Source organism: Scardinius erythrophthalmus (genome assembly GCF_964197995.2).
Source record: "Scardinius erythrophthalmus genome assembly, chromosome: 5".
Lineage (NCBI taxonomy): Eukaryota > Metazoa > Chordata > Actinopteri > Cypriniformes > Leuciscidae > Scardinius > Scardinius erythrophthalmus.
In genome coordinates this window covers 14,600,171-14,618,745 of record NC_138225.1, presented here as the reverse complement: position 1 = coordinate 14,618,745, position 18,575 = coordinate 14,600,171, and the positions used below count along the sequence as shown (strand labels likewise).

Genomic DNA, 18,575 nt, shown 5'->3' with positions numbered 1-18,575 from the left:
TTCTCTTTTACTCCATGTCTTTGTCCTTTAGAGTGCCCGTTTCATGATGGAGGGGGGGAATTATGGAAACTGTGTTCCTGCACATTATGCGTTCAAAAACACATTTTCAGCTTTCAATATATATGAAAAATATATAGAGTGAAGCATTTACAGCATTACAAAAGATTTCAAAAAGATTTAAAATACATACTGTTCTTTTGAACATCAAAGAATAATAATAAAAAAAGTTTAGATTTTTTCATGATAATATATTTTTTGTTAATAATGTTGATAATAATATAATGTTTATAATGAGACTTCTGTCAAAAACATAAAAAAATCTTTCCTACCTAAAACTTTTGAACAGTAGTGTGTATATTACGTTTCATATTTACAAAGAGACTACATGGAGTATTTGTAACGTTAAAAATGTATTTGTCGCACCACAAGACTATTGAAGTAAACTGCAGGCACAAAGGTGATTAACAATGGTGTGAAATTCAAAATAAATGGTGACCAGTCACAGAACCTACAATCTAAACTGTCTCTAATACATAATTTGAACCTAAATTCTTACTGTTAAGTAACAGGAACCCCATGTTATGTGTCATCTATACTCAAGAATATAGTTATCAGAAGAGATGGATGGATGTTTGTCCTCTGCTGCAGTGCGTCTTGGGATGTGGATCTGGAGCCCCTCAGGTGGAGTTGTGTCACATTTGTTTATTCTGATAAAAGTCTATAAACGCATCTTACGCCCTGTTGCCTTATCTTTTCTCTATGGAAGAACTGCACCTCAGGCTAACATGTGGACAGAGAGAGAAAGAAAGAGCAGAAGACCCCCTGTACAGTGTACACACACACACACACACACACACACACATCTCTTAGTGTGCCCGTCTCGGGATGCGGTGCTCAGTCAGATGGCAGTGGAGGAGAGACCAGAGTGCATCGGAATGGGCGTCCTGCCCCTCCATAACACATCTGCTTATTGAGATCTAGCCACGGGACACCAGAGAGGAAAAGAGAGCAGCTGAACAGTGAAAGGATGTTTTCTGTGTTCTGGAGGATCCTGCTGGAGCTCTTACTGGTTTGGTGGATGTTTGAAGGGGTCATCAGGTGAGTTTTTCACAGGTGTGCCATCATTCCTCACTGGTTTCACCATGTCATTCATTAAAACACTTGTTGAGGCTTTTTGTGAAGATTCACATATAGTTTTAAAATGTCTTCAGAAGAACTCTGTGTCTGTGTAATTGGTTAAAATGACCAGTTTCTTCCTTAATCATTTTTTTTCCATACTTGTGTATGTCTGTGTGCTCAGTCGTCTGTATTCGGCTTGTGTGTTCAGTTCAAAAGTCTTCATGGGTGATAGGTTTATTTTAATCCCGGGGAGCATTCTTATGTTTCCGAGTGTGTGTTTGTGTGTGTGTGTTTGTTGGCTTTGTGTATCTGGGTCTCTGAAGTATGAGGCTGACACATAGAGACAGCTCTGTCTGAAGTCATTTCCACTGTTACTGAAATTACAGATTTATTGAAGTTCACATAATGAGATTGAACTAATATTGTCCTCTCTGGAACAAGACATTTCTTGTTCTTCACTCACCTGAGGATGCATTCGTTGTGTGTTTATTTCCATTCCCTGTACTCTGTCTGAAACGGACTTTATACTTTCACAAATCGAATTTGCCACAGTTCTGCTTACAAACAGACAGCGAAATTGAAGAGGAACTGGACCAGAAAATTTCTCTAAATATGGAATAAGATTCAAAGTGTGTGTGAGAAAGAGCTGCCTTTTCACTACTTGGACTTCCACTTAACTCTTTCTTAATAATATATTAACACCTTCAACAAGCTGCAATTAGGTCTAAGGCAATAAAAATGCCAATTTTATTTTGTACTGCAGCCACACAGAGAAACAGACAGGATGTGTCCAGTGGAGGGGGGTTTTAATAAAACATGGGACAGATGTTCTGATGTGCTCATTTAAAGGCTTATTAAAGGCTTTAAGTTAGCAAGCAGATTTCCCTCCGCCTTTCACTTTTCAAATTGGCATACATTATTACCAAAGCATTCAGTCAATAATGGAATGATAATAAAGCCTTTTGGCACCAGTGAGTGTTAAAATGAACAACAGAAAGAGCTCATAGAGAGTATACTTTATTTTAAAACCCCAATTAGACTGAAAAATTGAAGTTTCTGAAGAAAAAGAGGAAGAGATGAAAGCAAAGCACATCAGTTGTTCAGTATAAATGGTTGAGGGAAATCTGATTCATAAGGATTTTGAAAAATGCAAAAGCAATTTCATGGTGTCAGAATTTGGACCCCACTGAAAAACAAACAGCTTTTTAATATGATGATTCTGTTGGAGGCGGGTGGAGACCGGATGTGAATTAATATTAATATTATTATTATTATTTCATCTCTCTCAGGTGTGTGTTTAGTAAGGAGCTAAAATCTCCCAGCAGTAGGGTGAAGCCCATGTCACCGTCTGATTTTCTGGATAAACTAATGGGGAAAACATCTGGATACGATGCTCGGATCAGGCCCAACTTTAAAGGTACTCCACTCCAATCTACTGTAGCATAATTTAGATATTTAGATTTTTAACTTCTGTTAAAAGGAATAGTTCACAAAAATAAATAAATAAATAAAAATCTAAATGTGAGTGTAGCAAGTGATGAGTGCATCAAAACATTTATGCAAATGAGAGGCAAAAAACCTGTAAATTACTGTGTGATAAAAAAAAATCACATTTATTTTTAGTACTTTTCACAATACACATCGTTTCAAGTTCACATTACAAATTAGAGTGATCTGTTAGAGGTAACTGTCTTAGTTATGTATTTCAAAAATGTACATATACAAATCACAGTTAGCTAAAAAAAATTAATTTAAACAATGTTGTAATTTAAGGCAGAAACAATGAGCTCATTGAAGTAATGAAGAATGTCAAGTCTATCGAACACTACCGTTCAAAATTTGTGGTTTTTGAAAGAAGTCTCTTATGTTCACCAAGGCTGCATTTATTTGATCAAAAATACTGTAAAAACAGTAATATTGTGAAATATTTTTACTATTTCAAATAACTGTTTTCTATTTTAATATATTTTTAAATGATTTTATTTCTTTGATGGCAAAAATGAGTTTTTAGCATCATTCCTCCAGTCATTAGTGTCACATGATCCTTCAAAAATCATTCTGAAATGCAGATTTGGCACTCAAGAAACATTTCTTATTATTTTAACAGTTGTAAAGGGTTGTGCTGCTAAATATTGTTGTGAAAACTGTGATATATTTTTTTTAGGGATTCTTTGATGGAATAGAAAGCCAACCCTAACATCATTTATTTGAAATAGAAATATTATAGATATATATATTTAAAATAAATGTCTTTGCGGTCACTTTTCATTATAATGCAAATAGAAATAGTTTTGAATGGTAGTGAATATGGTGGTTTTATTTACTGTATATAAAAGCAATTGTAGACCATACTGAACAAAATCACACTCACTGTACATTTTACCGACACGCCACCAAAGCAATAGCTTAGTGTTGAATCTCCATTGTACTATTTTGTTCTTCCCTTCTGCTGAATCTTGCTGATGGACAGACACAGTCAGTCTACTACAGTCTTTCGCAACACTTTCTTGTCACTCACTCTCTCTTCTTTCAATTCTTTTCAATGATAGCCTGGTCATTTTTAAACATCACATAAGGCAACACAGAAGTAAGTAAAACTGCTGTTGCAGCGTAATCTCTTGTACATAGATTGTTTTGGCAGGAAAATTTGATGTGGTCAGCAAAGAATATATTTACATTCTCTCTGAGCCTTGCATGTGAAAAAGTGCTGCAGCCCGAAAACACAGAGCAACATAAGATCTCATTAAACTATGTGCCCCCCCCCCCAACCCCTGGGTTCTCTGGTCTATTTTTTCCCTTCCCCTCCTCACACAGACTGCCAGTGACCATTCAACCAGAGAAACCCACAGGCGAAAACCGACAGAATACGAGACTTTCAGCCCCAGTCGATGAGAATGATTTCAGAAACATGCAGGATACGGCTGTCGGCTCACGCTAGATTTCTCTCCGTAAAAACTGTCACAACAGCTTCTGTGAGGATTTGTGAGGGCCAGTTTCTCCGTTGGCATGAGGGCCATTTAGTTTGCCGTGCTGTCCACTCGAGTGCATGTTAACCCACAGACCTAAATAAGTCTCTTCCATTCCTTATCTTATGTTTTTAAAACTGGAATTTATTTTTTTATTCATGCTTTAAAGTTTTTCCTCTTTCCTCTTTTTTTCTCATGATCTCTCTCTTGCATTCTATCTGTGGGCGTCTCTGAGCTCGTGTATATTTCATATCTGTTCTACATCTCAGAGATGTGGCTGTCAGCGTGTGTGGGGGGAAAGTCCCCTCTGATAAGCTATATATATCGCTAATGTTATGAACGTTAAATCAATAAATAAAATGCTGCAATCAAATATTTACAGAGCAACCGAGTGCTAATTAAACATATCAGCTAAATCAGCACAGCCAGCCGTACAGTTCATGATTGAGGCATTTTGCAGTTGTCTGGTTCGCTATGGGTTTCTATGTTCATGAAAATGCTTCATCACTTGTAAATTGATTCAACAGTCTTAGACAACCTCTTCAGTCTTTAGTCTGTTGCTATTTGCTGCGTGAGGATTTCTTTTTATTCAAGACACTGAAACTGACGGAGCGGGTCAATTCTGCTTCAATTATTTATCTAATCTAACATGTTAAAATGGTTGACACAGATGTTGAGTTTTCAATATTTTTCTTTTCGACCATGATGGGCATGAATCACATCTTTAGTCGACTGTTATTCCCGCTCAAAAACCCCCTCAAAATAACGGTTTATACCAGCCTAAGATTATTTGTTAATTATGATCTGGTTTGCTGGATTTAGTCAGTCTGGCTGACCAGTAAACACAAGGCTGAACAGGCTAGACCACTGTAAAGCAGGTAAGACCAGTGAAGCATTTTAGGCTGGTTTAAGTTTTGAGAGAGATGCTTATGTTTCTTACCATGTTCTCTTTTTTCTTTTCAGGTCCTCCTGTAAATGTCACCTGCAACATTTTTATCAACAGCTTTGGTTCCATCACAGAGACCACCATGGTACACACATACACACACATGCATATATATATATATATTTTTTTTTCTTGCCATCTGATAAATTTCTAAACACTAACTCGTCAGGATTATCGGCTGAACGTTTTTCTACGGCAACAGTGGAATGATCCACGGCTGGCTTATAAAGAGTATCCAGATGATTCCCTGGATCTGGATCCATCCATGCTGGACTCCATCTGGAAGCCAGACTTGTTCTTCGCCAATGAGAAAGGCGCCAACTTTCATGAGGTCACCACGGACAACAAGCTGCTGAGGATTTTCCAGAATGGAAATGTGCTGTATAGCATCAGGTGCGATATCACCCCCTTTAGGTATCATAAATGATTCCAAACTATTACGTGAAATATAATCAGAAATCTCTCTCTCTCTCTCTCTCTCTCAGACTCACTCTAATTCTGTCGTGTCCTATGGATCTGAAGAATTTTCCAATGGACATTCAGATTTGTACTATGCAGTTAGAGAGCTGTAAGACTCAGGATCATCAACTAATCTGATTTTTATCTCATTTCTCTTTTAAATGCCCATTATTCTCTCTCTCTCTAGTTGGCTACACTATGAATGATCTGATATTTCAGTGGTTGGATGAAGGCCCAGTGCAAGTGGCTGATGACCTTATGCTGCCCCAGTTTGTCCTGAAAGAGGAGAAAGACCTGGGATACTGTACAAAACACTACAACACTGGTACAGCACTAAATACCGCAGTAAAGCTTCAACTGAAATACAGCACTATTGTGCACTGTGATGTACAGCACAATGCTATTGCAGTTCCACCATAATTATTTTTTTCATTTTCATATAAGTAGTTAAACATTTCATAAGTGCTTAGATAATACATTTTATGAGGAATAATAATGGCAAATAGGTTTTTAGAAGTATTAATTGATGCTTGTCCGTACAAAACTTTTTACTATGATAGGTTGTTGCTATGCAGTTGCTAAGGTTTTCTAAATGTGTTCTTACAATGTTGCTATGGTGTTTTGAGTGGTTGCCAGGGAGTTGCTATGCGTTTGCTGAGGTGTTCTCAGTGGTTGTTATCACATTACACTGTTGCAAGGGTGTTCGGGCTGGTTGCCAGCGGGTTGCTATGTGTTTGGTTAGTATAAGCAGAGACAATTTATATAAGAGACATGCCACTTCCTCAATCCTCAATAGAACTATATAAGGAAAACCCGTAACGGCAAAGATGGCGGCCGAGTGGCACGACTTGCCTAAAAGGACTTTGGTATAAGAAACTGTAAATTAGGCTCATTTATTTTTTCTGTCTAACATGAGTGTGTGTTTCACACAGGTAAGTTCACCTGTATAGAGGTGAAGTTTCATCTGGAGAGGCAGATGGGTTATTACCTGATTCAGATGTACATTCCCAGCCTCTTAACTGTCATCCTGTCGTGGGTCTCCTTCTGGATCAACATGGACGCTGCCCCGGCCCGAGTTGGGCTGGGCATCACTACAGTTCTCACCATGACAACACAGAGCTCTGGATCCAGAGCATCACTGCCTAAGGTGGGGGAGAATCTACTTTATCCATCCATACATTCATCCACTATCAGTCATTACTTACTCACCCTAATGTTATCCCAAACCTGTATGACTTGTTAAAACTAGAGATACATCAATGTATCAGCCATCGATATATTCATCTGCCAATTTTTTTATCAATTTAAAACCATCTGCAAATAGCATGAAAAGGCATATATAAAAAACGATGGTTTATTAATTTAACTGTGTGAAGGCACTGAGTTGTATGATGTCTGTTGCATTATCCTGGGTAAAATTTTCTCTGGGTAAAATAATTAAAGGCCCACTGAAGTGCCTTGAAACATGCAGCATTATTCAGTGTGTTGACGTAATTTCCACTAAGACAGGATGGTCACGGGACATATCAAACAGCTCCTCCCCTTTTTAAAAATAGCCAATAGCGTTTAGTTTATGTCAGAGCTCGGCCAGAGCCGTTGAGCTTGGTATAGCCACAGTTTCCTCCTAAGCTCTAACCGACCCGTTTCTCCTCTTAATCTCCTCCATATCCCTTTAAAATACAGCGGATTTCAAATGGGTCCGTTTCATTTTGGGGTATGTGCCACATACAATCCTCTCTGTGCTATCTTTTCTCTGGACCGGACCAGACTGTGTGTGCGCTGCAGCAGTTCGCGTGACACTAATGTGAAACTTCATTCGCCCAAATGGAAAGCATATTTACACTGTCCGAATCGTTTCCTATCTCCAATCAAGTGCACTATGTGCCATTCACTATGTAGAAAATAGTAATTGTGTGAACAAGTGACCAATTTTAGCAGCAGCTTCAGTGTCCTAGATCCTAGAGAGCATTTGATTGGACAGAAAATCTGATGAGCTGAAGTGTAGAGTGATGTCATCAAAATCATTGATCCATATTGACAGAAGTGAGAGACTGAAAGTTTTGAATGTTTAAATGCGAATTTTGTCATTGTTTTGGAGCACACTATAGCTTATAGATAACGTTCCAACTGTTAACTCATTGTTAACAGACAAGTGTATTCTATGACAACGATTGTTTCAATAACTCAGTATGTATTTTTAATAGTGTTAAAATGGTGTAATATTCATGAATTTGATTATGTACTTATCCATTTAGTTGAGAGTGCCGGGACTTTGCCGAGACAGGCCACTCACTCGCTCTTCTGATTGGCTGTGATTTTTGATTGACTACATAGTTGCATCGTGTCTGGTGTGGACAGTCAAATTATTTGTCGCTGGAATCTTATCGCATCGCGTCTGGTTAGGACACAGTGTAGCAGTAAGGACTTTAAACACTTGCTAAAACAAAATGAAATCTGTACAAAATATAGCAGGGCTCGCTGTCACTGTGCTGATCAGGCCAGTGTTGTATCTTCACGAATGTTTGTCCATTGCATATGTTTTTAAGCCTTGCAAATTGAAATATTCAAGCGCAAGAAGACGGGAAAGAGAGCTCAATTCTACTCACTGTTTGAGCACACATCCAAAGCACACATCCGGGAAGCCTAGTTGATTTGAGTTCTCTTTTACTTTTAATTCACACCAAATTATATCAAAATGCACGTTTTGGCAAATATCTTTTGTAAACATAGTCGGCTATGCCTTTATGAATGTAAACAGTTGAGAAATAAAATTCTTGTGTACCAGTAGGCTATATTAGATCCATGAAGCTCTTACATTTACAGCAGCAGAATATTCCTGTTGCTGCTGTTTTAATGTTAATCAAACAACAACAAAATAATCGCTCACTACTCTCGACTAAATAACTTTTGTAACTTTAATAAGGATTAATGTATATTTAATTTGTACAGTGAAGAATACATTTTACATTTGATTATTTTATTTCTGTACCTGAAAATTTTGACCTAGCCTACAGTATACTGAAAAGCACTGTTTATTTCATATGTATCTTTGTTCGGTTGTATTTATGTTGGCTTGTTGAATGTTAAATGGTGTTAAATAAACTAGCTTGCATACCTTAATGCATGCGTTTTTGAACTTTGCTAATTTAAAACACAATCAAAACACTAATCTATTTTAATGACAAAAGTTCAAATAAGAGAGCAAGTGTTAGTTGTTTGTTAAAATCGCTATCGGTATCAGCCCCAAAAAAAAACATTAAAAAAAAAAAAAATCTTATCTGTGCATCCCTAGTTAAAACTGTTTTTTTTTTTCTGTTAATCAACAGCATTTGACAGATTCGTAATGTCTGTTGAATCCAGAATATTCCTTTAAAGGGGTCATAATGCCATTTTTGTACAAGCTAATATGATTCTTTAGGGTCTAAATTAAAAGTTTGTAATATACTTTAATTAAAAATTCTCATTAGTATTGTAAGAAAACACTCAATTTACCTGGTCAAAAACAGCTCTGTTTTCAGCACGCTTTTTAAGTGCATGTGTCTTTAAATGATAATGAGCTTTGCTCACCCCGCCCCTCTGTTCTGTGCGTACACCGTTTGAAATAATAACACAATAACCATAACGCGTTGTTCATTATAAACTTGGGATTATGAATTACATTGTGAATGTTGTACACAGAAAACATGCCGTAATTTACCCTGAGTGTAAACCTTAGACGCATTCATCGTGAAGTGTGCAAGCGATTTGCAGAGATTAATATAAATATTAATATAAAGGTTAAAAAAACATTACACTCACTTCTTCTGGAGGTGCAGCAGGAACACGAATAGTTGGTACCGATCCTTTTTTCAGGAGCAGCTTCTTAGCAAAACCAGCTTTATATTGACCCTCGTTTGTAAAGCAGTCTGGTGAGTGAAATGATTCGCACAAACATGAAAGCATTGACGTTGATCGTAGGGAATATTCCCTTCGAAAGCAAAACTCAGCCACTGCGTCTTCGGTTCGGATTTAGGAACATCAAAATGACTGCTGTGTTCCTTATTGCACCCAAGAACAGAACACCACAATCGCTTAGACGCCATTCTGCTCATAGACAGTGCTCCAGCGTATCAACAATGACGCGCGGACTATGATGACAGACAGCTCGCTCACGAGCGAGGGCGGGTCTGTGTTGAAACGCTGCTGTCAATCAACAATCGTGGGAGGGGCGTCCGACTGTGTGACGTCACACGGTCGAACGGCTTGTTTTGAGACAGGGGAAAACATATAAGGAGATTTAAAAAAAAAAAAACACTGGATGGATTTTTATCATTTTATGATGGTTGGGTACAGGCACTGCCAACACACATTTCAGTTCAATTAACTTGTAAAAGTGCATGTACCATTATATGACCCCTTTAACATAGACTGTGTTTGCATTAACTACGCTGTGTGTGCAAATGTACAGGTGTCCTATGTGAAAGCCATTGACATCTGGATGGCAGTGTGCTTGCTGTTTGTCTTTGCTGCTTTGCTGGAATATGCAGCAGTTAACTTTGTATCTCGGCAACACAAAGAATTCTTCAAACTGCGGAGAAAACTACGAGAGGGACAACGCTACAGAGCTGTGAGTGGCAGTCAGAAACTCTCCTCTGTCTTACACGCACGACATACATTTAGTGCCCTTAAGATACTGTACAACCACTGTGTCCCTTTGATGTTTCATGAGCAGCCGACTGGCCCCCTCCAGAGCAGAGAGGGAAGGTCAGTGATGGCATAAAAAGTATGTCATGAATATTGCACAGTCATACTATTATTTCCACATAAAAATATGGGACAACATGAATGGGAAGAAAGTGAAAGAAGTGCAGGATTTTAAATATGGAGAATGTCCCAGAGATGCCGAATACGAAATGCTTAGCTGAACTGATAAATTAAACATCATTTCTCTTTTAAAGTTGATATGTGCAATTTCTGGGCTATAAGCTCCACCAAATGGAATTGCTAAAATAATAATTTGTATTCAAACAGTTTTTCTGAATTTTAATCTACTATTGGTTGGTGAGACAGATAATCCCGCCCCAAGCTCACACCATTGGTTGATCCATTGTTGTTGGGTCAAGCTCAAATAAACAAAGCAGTATTTGAATAGCACCAAAGACAGAGCAAGTGTTTATAATATTTTAAACAAATGGCTTTCTTATAGTTTCTAAATATTAAGCTGTCACATATATTAAGTCAGTATTTTAACATTGAAAATGTTCTTCATTTTTAAGCTCTAAAAATGTATTTTGTATTATACTCAATGACAATGACTATAAAGGTAAATCTCATGAATCCTGTCAAGAACATGTGTTGTATGTTTTTTTAAAGTGAAATTAATATATAATTTGCTTTTTAAAAATATGTGAAATGAGTGAAAACATACAAACAAACCCTTAAGAAAAACATCCAGATGCATTACGCTAATGAGAATGGGGTGGGGGGTAATTGTGCTTTTAATGGAAAATCTCGCAATACACTTTTAATGGTCCTAAAAATGGGCTTCATTTTCTTTATGTTACATATAATTTGTCTTTTGATTTTTTAGGTGTATTATGACCCAGACATGCCCTTTGTCTGCCTGGAATTGGAGGCTATTCCCAGATTCCTCTCAGGAGTTTTAATCTGCAAAGATTGCAGTTATTTCCTTTTCTGTGTTACTCTGCTCTTTACCAGCTAGTTGAGAGAACATCGTGGCTTTCTTTTGGACACAGCAGACACTGTCCTGCTACAAAGAGCAGAGAGAATAAATATTACACTATCCTGTCCTTTTCCATTCCTCCTCCATATTCCCTCTATCGCCCTGCAGGGCAGGTTGTGTGTGTGTGACCCAGTGGGTGAGTTGGTGGCGCTATGCCCCCTCATTTGCCTTAGGGATGCTGTTAGGCATATAACATGCAAACAAGCTTACACACTACTGCACTCAAGCTTTTAGGCATAATGCACATATAAAAACACACACCATTGTAAATGTGGTGTTAGCCACATACATACTAAAACACACATACGCACACAGTCGGCTGTTTGGTCACAGCAGCACGGTGCAATAGACTGTCTGATCTTATGTGCCACCCAAAGCAGCGACCTGAACACCGCATGATTCAACACAAACGCAACAAACTGACTGGAACTCATACTCAAAAAAGCATCCTTTCCCAAAGGAGCAAATACACTGTCATTGTTGATCTCTCTCTCACACACAGAAATACATTGAAGATATCACCAAGAATAAATAACCTCCTGGAAAAGAAAAGAGAAAACTTGAGGAAAGCCAAAGAAAGCTGGCACAAAAAAAGAGAAAAAGCCAAGGAAAATTGCTGCAACTGACAAAACATATTTCGACTAAAAAACTAATAGAAAATGCATGTATCTTAGAGAGTAAATGCCTTGTTTAAAACACTAAATGGTTCAGAGTGGAATGCTCCCTGGCTTAGTTACGTCTTGACAAATTAAAGATATAACTGTAGAAATGTTCATGCCCACCAGAGATTTTTAAGGTACATTGTGACCCTGTTTCATTTCTCTAATGCATGGTCACAGAGAAGCCAGGGAGGTCTGTTGAAGAAGTGGAGAGAATATTTTATTGTTTGAATTAATGATGAATCCGTTTTTAAATGTGTCTTTGTATTGTCTTCAGGCCTCTGGTCAGGCTGGAGGAGCAGAGACGAAAAACAAAAGCAACAACGTCACAGGGAGCACACCAAGCAAAAGCGCACAACGCAAATGCAGTGCCTGCGCACGGGTATATATGCACGACATGCATATGTATTTACTTATAAACACGCTTCACTATTGAATACTTGATTCTGATTGCTCAATTGTTACATTGAGCTGTCCAATATCTTTATGTAATGACCATGATTGATGGCAACGTAATGGTGCTACTTTCATGTCTTCCATATTACTCTGCTGTCTTTCCCGTTTCATAAAAATGTAAGTTCTGAAATAAAGAGGATTTAAAAAAAAAAATCCAGTTAAAGAAAAAAAATTGACTTGAATGTTTACTGCCCCTCATGTATTCACACACTTTCATATATATACTACAGTTTTGTGACAGCAAGATATAGTTTTTAAAGAAAGGAATGCTTTTATTCAGCAAGGATACATTAAATTGATCAAAAGGCAGTAAATACATTTATAACGTTACAAAAAGATTTCTATTTAAAAAAAAAATGTGTATTCATTAAAATCCTGAAAACAAATGTATCACAGTTTCCACAAAAATATTAAGCGGTGCAGTTAATCAACACTGATAATAATAATAAATATTTCTTGAGCACCAAATCAGATTATAAGAATGATTTCTGATGGATCATGTGACACTGAAGACTGGAGTAATGATGCTGAAAATGCAGCGTTGCTATCTCTGGAATAATACAATTAAAAATGTATCAAAACAGAAAACTGTCATTTTAAATTGAAAAATTTGTACAGTATCACTGTTTTCATTGTAATTTTGATCAAACAAATGATGCCTGGGTGAGTTTATAAAAACCATAATTTATTTTGATTTATTTATGTTTTTCTTCAGGAAGAGCAGTTAGCATCACAGAATCAGGACCTGTACTTCACGGGATACGAGATGGACACCTGTCTGTCTGGGGACGGGCCTCTCTCTGAGGCTGCTGCCATGTTTGCGGGCCTGCCGCCGGGCCACATTCTGTTTGACATCCGCCGGCGCTTCGTGGAACGAGCTAAACGGATCGACACCATCTCACGAGCCGCCTTCCCCCTCAGCTTCCTTGTTTTCAATGTACTCTACTGGTTCACATACAAAGTGCTTAGAAATGAGGACATTATCCCTGTTCTGCGACCCTGACTGCCTTTATGACATTCCTAGTATCCCATTTTGTGAGCCAGTTCAAATCCAGTGTGAGGATGAGATCCTGTATCAAGGACATTGAAAATCAACACGTTCTCTCTGCATGAGTGAGCTACAGTATATGCATGTGTCTATGAACACAAACAGCTAAATAAACCTTTAGTTTATATGAAAGTCTTTTTTTTTTTGCATTGAGCACATTTGTTTGTCTGTTAAAAATAAATATTATAAATGAATTCTTCCTCATGGCTGTTGACATTGCATAGACCTTAACGCTGCTTCATGGATTAAAAATAACTATCGGCAAATAAGCACCAATTCAAGAGACCCCATTTTCAGTGCAAAGGAAAGCATAACAAGTTTGATTGTGGTCATATCAGGTAGTGATCACAAGGAAAGGTTTGTTTGGCATCCATTTTCTAGTCATGCATGTACAGATATCTACATAAATAGGAAAGCACCAACATCTCAATACGAGCTTTCATTTTATTGACAGGCATCAACTTGGCTATAAGAACAGACAAAAATGTAACTAAATTTTTACTCTGCTCAGGCTTAAAATATTTTTTTCCGGTCGATCTAACAATGTGCCTGAACTTACTAGAGAAAAAAAGACCAGACAATGAATGCCTCAAGACACATCTTTTCCTCTAGCTGCCAAGTTTAAGTGTTACAATTTCTAACATTCATTTTTTATTGTGTGGCATGTCCCCTCCTTCCGCCTCCAACTACACAAACTGAGTGAGAGTCTGAGTAAAGACCCATCTTTCACTGAAGGATGCATAATCTGCTTTACCCTAACAGCTGCATGAGACGCATAACAGCTGTTGGAGAAACACTTTTGTAAGCAAAGCTGCCTTTTTGTTCCCCTATGTTACACTTAGTGCGGGACTTTTGTGAAAACGAAATTTGATACTGAGGTTGAATGAAAGGCAAAAGTCAGCATTACTGTATACAACTTTTATTGACAGTGATGGTAAACCACAAAAAAAAAAAGCACTTGGCCCAGCTCAGAACTGGATGACCTGGCCCTGGAAGAGAGATGAGTAGAAATCATACGTTAATACTTGTAACAGTCTGAAATAGTTTTACAGTTTTCAATGGTTCTGTCCTGATGCCAATATACAATGTGTTAAGTCACCCTTTTTCCAATACACAGAGGATTATGAACTGGTTTGACTTCAGTACTTGACTAACTGAATTTCCGTAACTCGTTTTGCAGTTCTCACTTTTTCCACTTTTAAAAACTCATGCCATAATTTTACAAAGATTGCCTCAAAAAAAAAAAAAAGATGAAATCTTTAAGAATAATGACCACAAATCTTTGTTTTATTAAAAAAATCTCTTTCAAATGAATTTCCACACACACATAAATTACAAATCAACCTAAAATAACGCCTTCAAACCACCCCTTCACTTGTTCCCCATGTTTTATCATCAGTACAAATAGTATCAAATTTGCCTTTTTACTTGATCTTTAACCAGCTGATGCACATTTCACATACCTTTCTCTTTTTGTCTCCTCCCAGCTCGAAATGTTTGCATCTCTTAATGGCCAACATCCTCTTTGAGCGGCAGTTGGGCTCCACGCACTCCAGCCTCAGCACAATCTTCTTTGTGGTTTTAGCCTATGGCAAAAAGAGGGACAATCACACCTGATTTATAAACATCCATATGATCAACAATGAATATTTAGGGCAACAGTTTCTCCACACACAACATTACTAAACCCAAATTGCTTTAGTAGTAATTTTACGTAGCTTTGAACCTTTCACATTCTATAATACTTGCATACACACTTACTGGAATTAGTTAATTAAGTAAAATTTTTTTTTTTAAATATTTAAGCAATCAAATTACATTATCCAGAAGTTAAACGTTATTATTTAGAAAGATGTGCTGCTTTTGAACACTTCTCCGACACTAAAACAGAGCATGCCAGAGTTCTAGTCGCATGAGAATTCCTCTTTAAACTCAATTACAGAACTCCTGTTCTGAGAATGATGCACACTTTTGTTCGGTGGGAGAACGGTCTATTGGTCAGTTTGAAAAAGGTCCGATGACAATGTACAACCACTGCTGCACAGAAATGTGCTTTTGATGTCATGTGCAGGCAGACAGAATCCTAATGATAACTCCTCTTGTGATCATCCCAACATTATGAAAAAACAACAACTGTATTTGAAGACTTGTAAGATGTGCATTTTTTTTTATGTTTTGTCCATCTTCCCTGAAAAGCATTTTATACAATTTTGCGTTTACCTAGATTTTGATAGCCTATATTTATTCTAAAACAGAAGGCTACTAAATTGTTTATAGCAATATAATGTGACAGCACAAATGGCATTTATAATCTTGTACCATTAAACATGGTATTATGTGGATGGGAACATGCATATGAATAGTAAAGCTAGGCATTGCAAGCTCAATATACGGTTATTTCATAGAGTTGTACATGAACGCACAATCTTCCACAGACTTGGTTTTATAAAGGGAATTGTGCAAGTTCTGGCATACGCAGTTTTATTAATCTGAAAACGTATGTGCATACACAAAATCTAGATATGAGGATGAAATCTATGGAAAGTGTAATATACGAGGTCCCCAATATTAAAGTCTGGTAATCCTATTGGAAGTGGTCAGGTAAAACAGAACATTGTTTACACCTGGTGGTAACCTACAACTTCAATGCATGTCCTGTGACCAGTTGAGATGCTTACACTACAAATGCGATGTTGAAAACACATGAGACCACTACATCCAAATTAGAAGTCCATCCAAAAACCTTTCGGTTCTCATTCATTTGTATTTAGTACTACCCAGTTTTTGTTATCTAAAATTGATGAGATCACATGTAAATCTAAGGCTCCACGTTATTTAGTCGAATGCCAAATAAAGGCATTCAAGCACATTAACAATAACCCAAATACACTTTCATTTTAGTTTTGTTGTATACTTAAGTTACACTCTTTGCTGAATAATTAAACCAAATGGACTTCACTAGGTCTCCATTGTTCATTTGAAGTATCTTTGTTGCAACAATACCTGGTGCTTCAATGATAGAAAAAGGCTTCAAATAGCCAAATAAAATCAGATAAATGTAAATTAATAAATAACAGCAGTGCTGGTTTGGAACAATGTTGTAGATATTTTGATTTTGAGACCACATGGCCACTCTGGCTACAATACTTTGGCACCCAACATACCTTTTTTCGGAAAATAGGCTTTGTTTGTCCTCCATAACCACTCTGCTTTCTGTCGTAACGCCTCTTCCCTGGAAGGAACAGTTAAACAAATGCAGTTAATTCTTCAGACAGTGAAAGCTACACTGTTCAACGTCCAAGCCAGTTCTCAAGACTTACCCTGGGCGTACAGAGAGTCTTTGCCCTTCTTGTACTGGGTCACTTTATGTGGCTGGTGCTTCTTACATTTTTTGCAGTAAGTCCTGCGGGTCTTCGGTACGTTTACCTACGGAAAAACACATCTCGTCAATGAAATCTCAAGCAGTCTGAGTTCATTACAGCGGCGCTGAAAACCAGCTAGAGAGACAAACTAGCATTCGAGCTAATCGGTAATTACACAAAATTCCCTAACTTCAGGTGTGAATAATGCATTCGAATATACAAAGACAAATAAAAAGCGTTTAATTAAGCTTATTTCAAATACCAATCATTTGCTGCTACAGTTGAAACATCTACATTACTATTCGGTACGTCGGCAAGTAAAGGAGAATGATCATCTCAATCGTCACATAAACAACCCAATATAACATTTTATATAATGCCAATGCTGTATACATTCAGATTGTGCAGTTTGTTTAGGGCTAAATTGTTCACATATTTAGGATTAAAACAGATTTTGGATGAAAGTCCACAGGAAGACATTACACACCATGGTTGCCCTCGCGGCGCAGGAGCAAAGAGGAAGTACGACGTCACTCAGAGCATTAATACCGGGTCGCACCAGTGAGGTCTCGCGCTGTTTGCTCTTGCACGATGCTACCACCTAATGGACCAGATACCAAGCATACATATGAATACCAATATTATTATAAGTATTTTAATGACTAATGTTAATGATACCACCGACAACGTAGAAGTTGATAGTGTTCAGGTAATCTGTAAAGACTATATTTATTTCTACTTATCGCGATATTTTGTCGAAACGTGACCAAAACGCGCACGCCAATCCAAAACACCGTTCCTTTTTACATCTCCCCAGAAACGACGACAATGAGCAACCAATAATAACAAACATTGTTTTGAAACATGATCAAAATGTCATAAAAATTACTGAAAATGCGACTCATAGTATTACATAATAAAATCCCGGGGAAAATGATTCTAAAATAATATTGTTCTACAATTGTTTGCTGGACAAAAAAGATTATTATAGCCTACTGTGTTCTCATAACGAAATAAAAATGAAACAAAACCGTATACAGTACTTTTGCACAATTTTAGAGCTGAAACCACGCGATTGAAGAATATTGTTTTCATAAAAAGGTAAAAAATAGAGTGAAGAGCTTCAAAGACCAGGGAAAGTAAGTATACAGTGTTGTAAATTGTCTACATTGATACAATATTTGTGTTTCAGTTTTTAGTTAAAGGAATAATTTATGTTTAGTTAATTTATGTAGACTGTGTTTTTTATTATTGTATAGAGAGCCTAAGTCCCTCCCCTTCCGGTCGACCACCATGGGACCTTATTTCGGAAAAATATTGTATGGTAGTCAATGGCGAGAGACAACAAATATTTTGATCTCGTTTGAATTGTGCCCTGATTTACACATATGATGTTTGTCAATTTAAAAGATACATTTTAAAGTCAAGAAAGTCGCAGTTTGATGTAAAACTGTTGAGGTATAAGACTGTGAAAATACGTAATTACAAAGACTACAAACCCAGAAGGCGCACATGCGACGTCATACCTTTTCTCTCAATGAATGAAGCTAACTTTACTGAAGCTAACGGCTGTCATTTTTTCTATAGTCTTACATTATAATCGTAACGTAACGCCGTCATGCCTGAGTGTTTTGAACCAGAATACACACATACGAGCAACGGATCTTGTGACGTACATAGTGCGAGACGAGAGATGTAGTTCATTGAGCGATTTTCACATAAAACTAAACGTTACTCTTCTGTTTTATGACAAACTGCGACTTTCTTGACTTTCATAATTACCTTTTAAATTGACAAACATCATATGTGTAGTTCAGGGCACAGTTCAGACGGAATAA

The 18,575-nt window shown here is 37.3% G+C and overlaps 2 protein-coding genes across 2 annotated transcripts; one reads left to right on the top strand and one right to left on the bottom strand.

The window, feature by feature from the left end:
• Window positions 1-1,027: 1,027 nt before the first annotated feature.
• glra4b (glycine receptor, alpha 4b) lies at window positions 1,028-13,330 on the top strand (the record flags this gene model as incomplete). Its single annotated transcript, XM_081364882.1, has 10 exons — window positions 1,028-1,098; window positions 2,409-2,536; window positions 5,049-5,116; window positions 5,201-5,424; window positions 5,517-5,599; window positions 5,678-5,815; window positions 6,423-6,637; window positions 9,938-10,096; window positions 12,149-12,253; window positions 13,043-13,330. 10 exons carry the CDS (start codon window positions 1,028-1,030, stop codon window positions 13,328-13,330), a joined length of 1,479 nt encoding a protein of 492 aa, XP_081221008.1.
• A 948-nt stretch (window positions 13,331-14,278) lies between these two features.
• Window positions 14,279-18,015, bottom strand: rpl36a (ribosomal protein L36A). The gene is made up of 5 exons (XM_081364892.1): window positions 17,225-18,015; window positions 16,696-16,801; window positions 16,540-16,607; window positions 14,839-14,961; window positions 14,279-14,364 (listed from the first exon to the last, which is right to left on the bottom strand). The coding sequence occupies exons 1-5, from the start codon at window positions 17,225-17,227 to the stop codon at window positions 14,344-14,346; spliced, it is 321 nt and encodes a 106-aa protein (XP_081221018.1). The 5' UTR covers window positions 17,228-18,015; the 3' UTR covers window positions 14,279-14,343.
• Window positions 18,016-18,575: the final 560 nt, after the last annotated feature.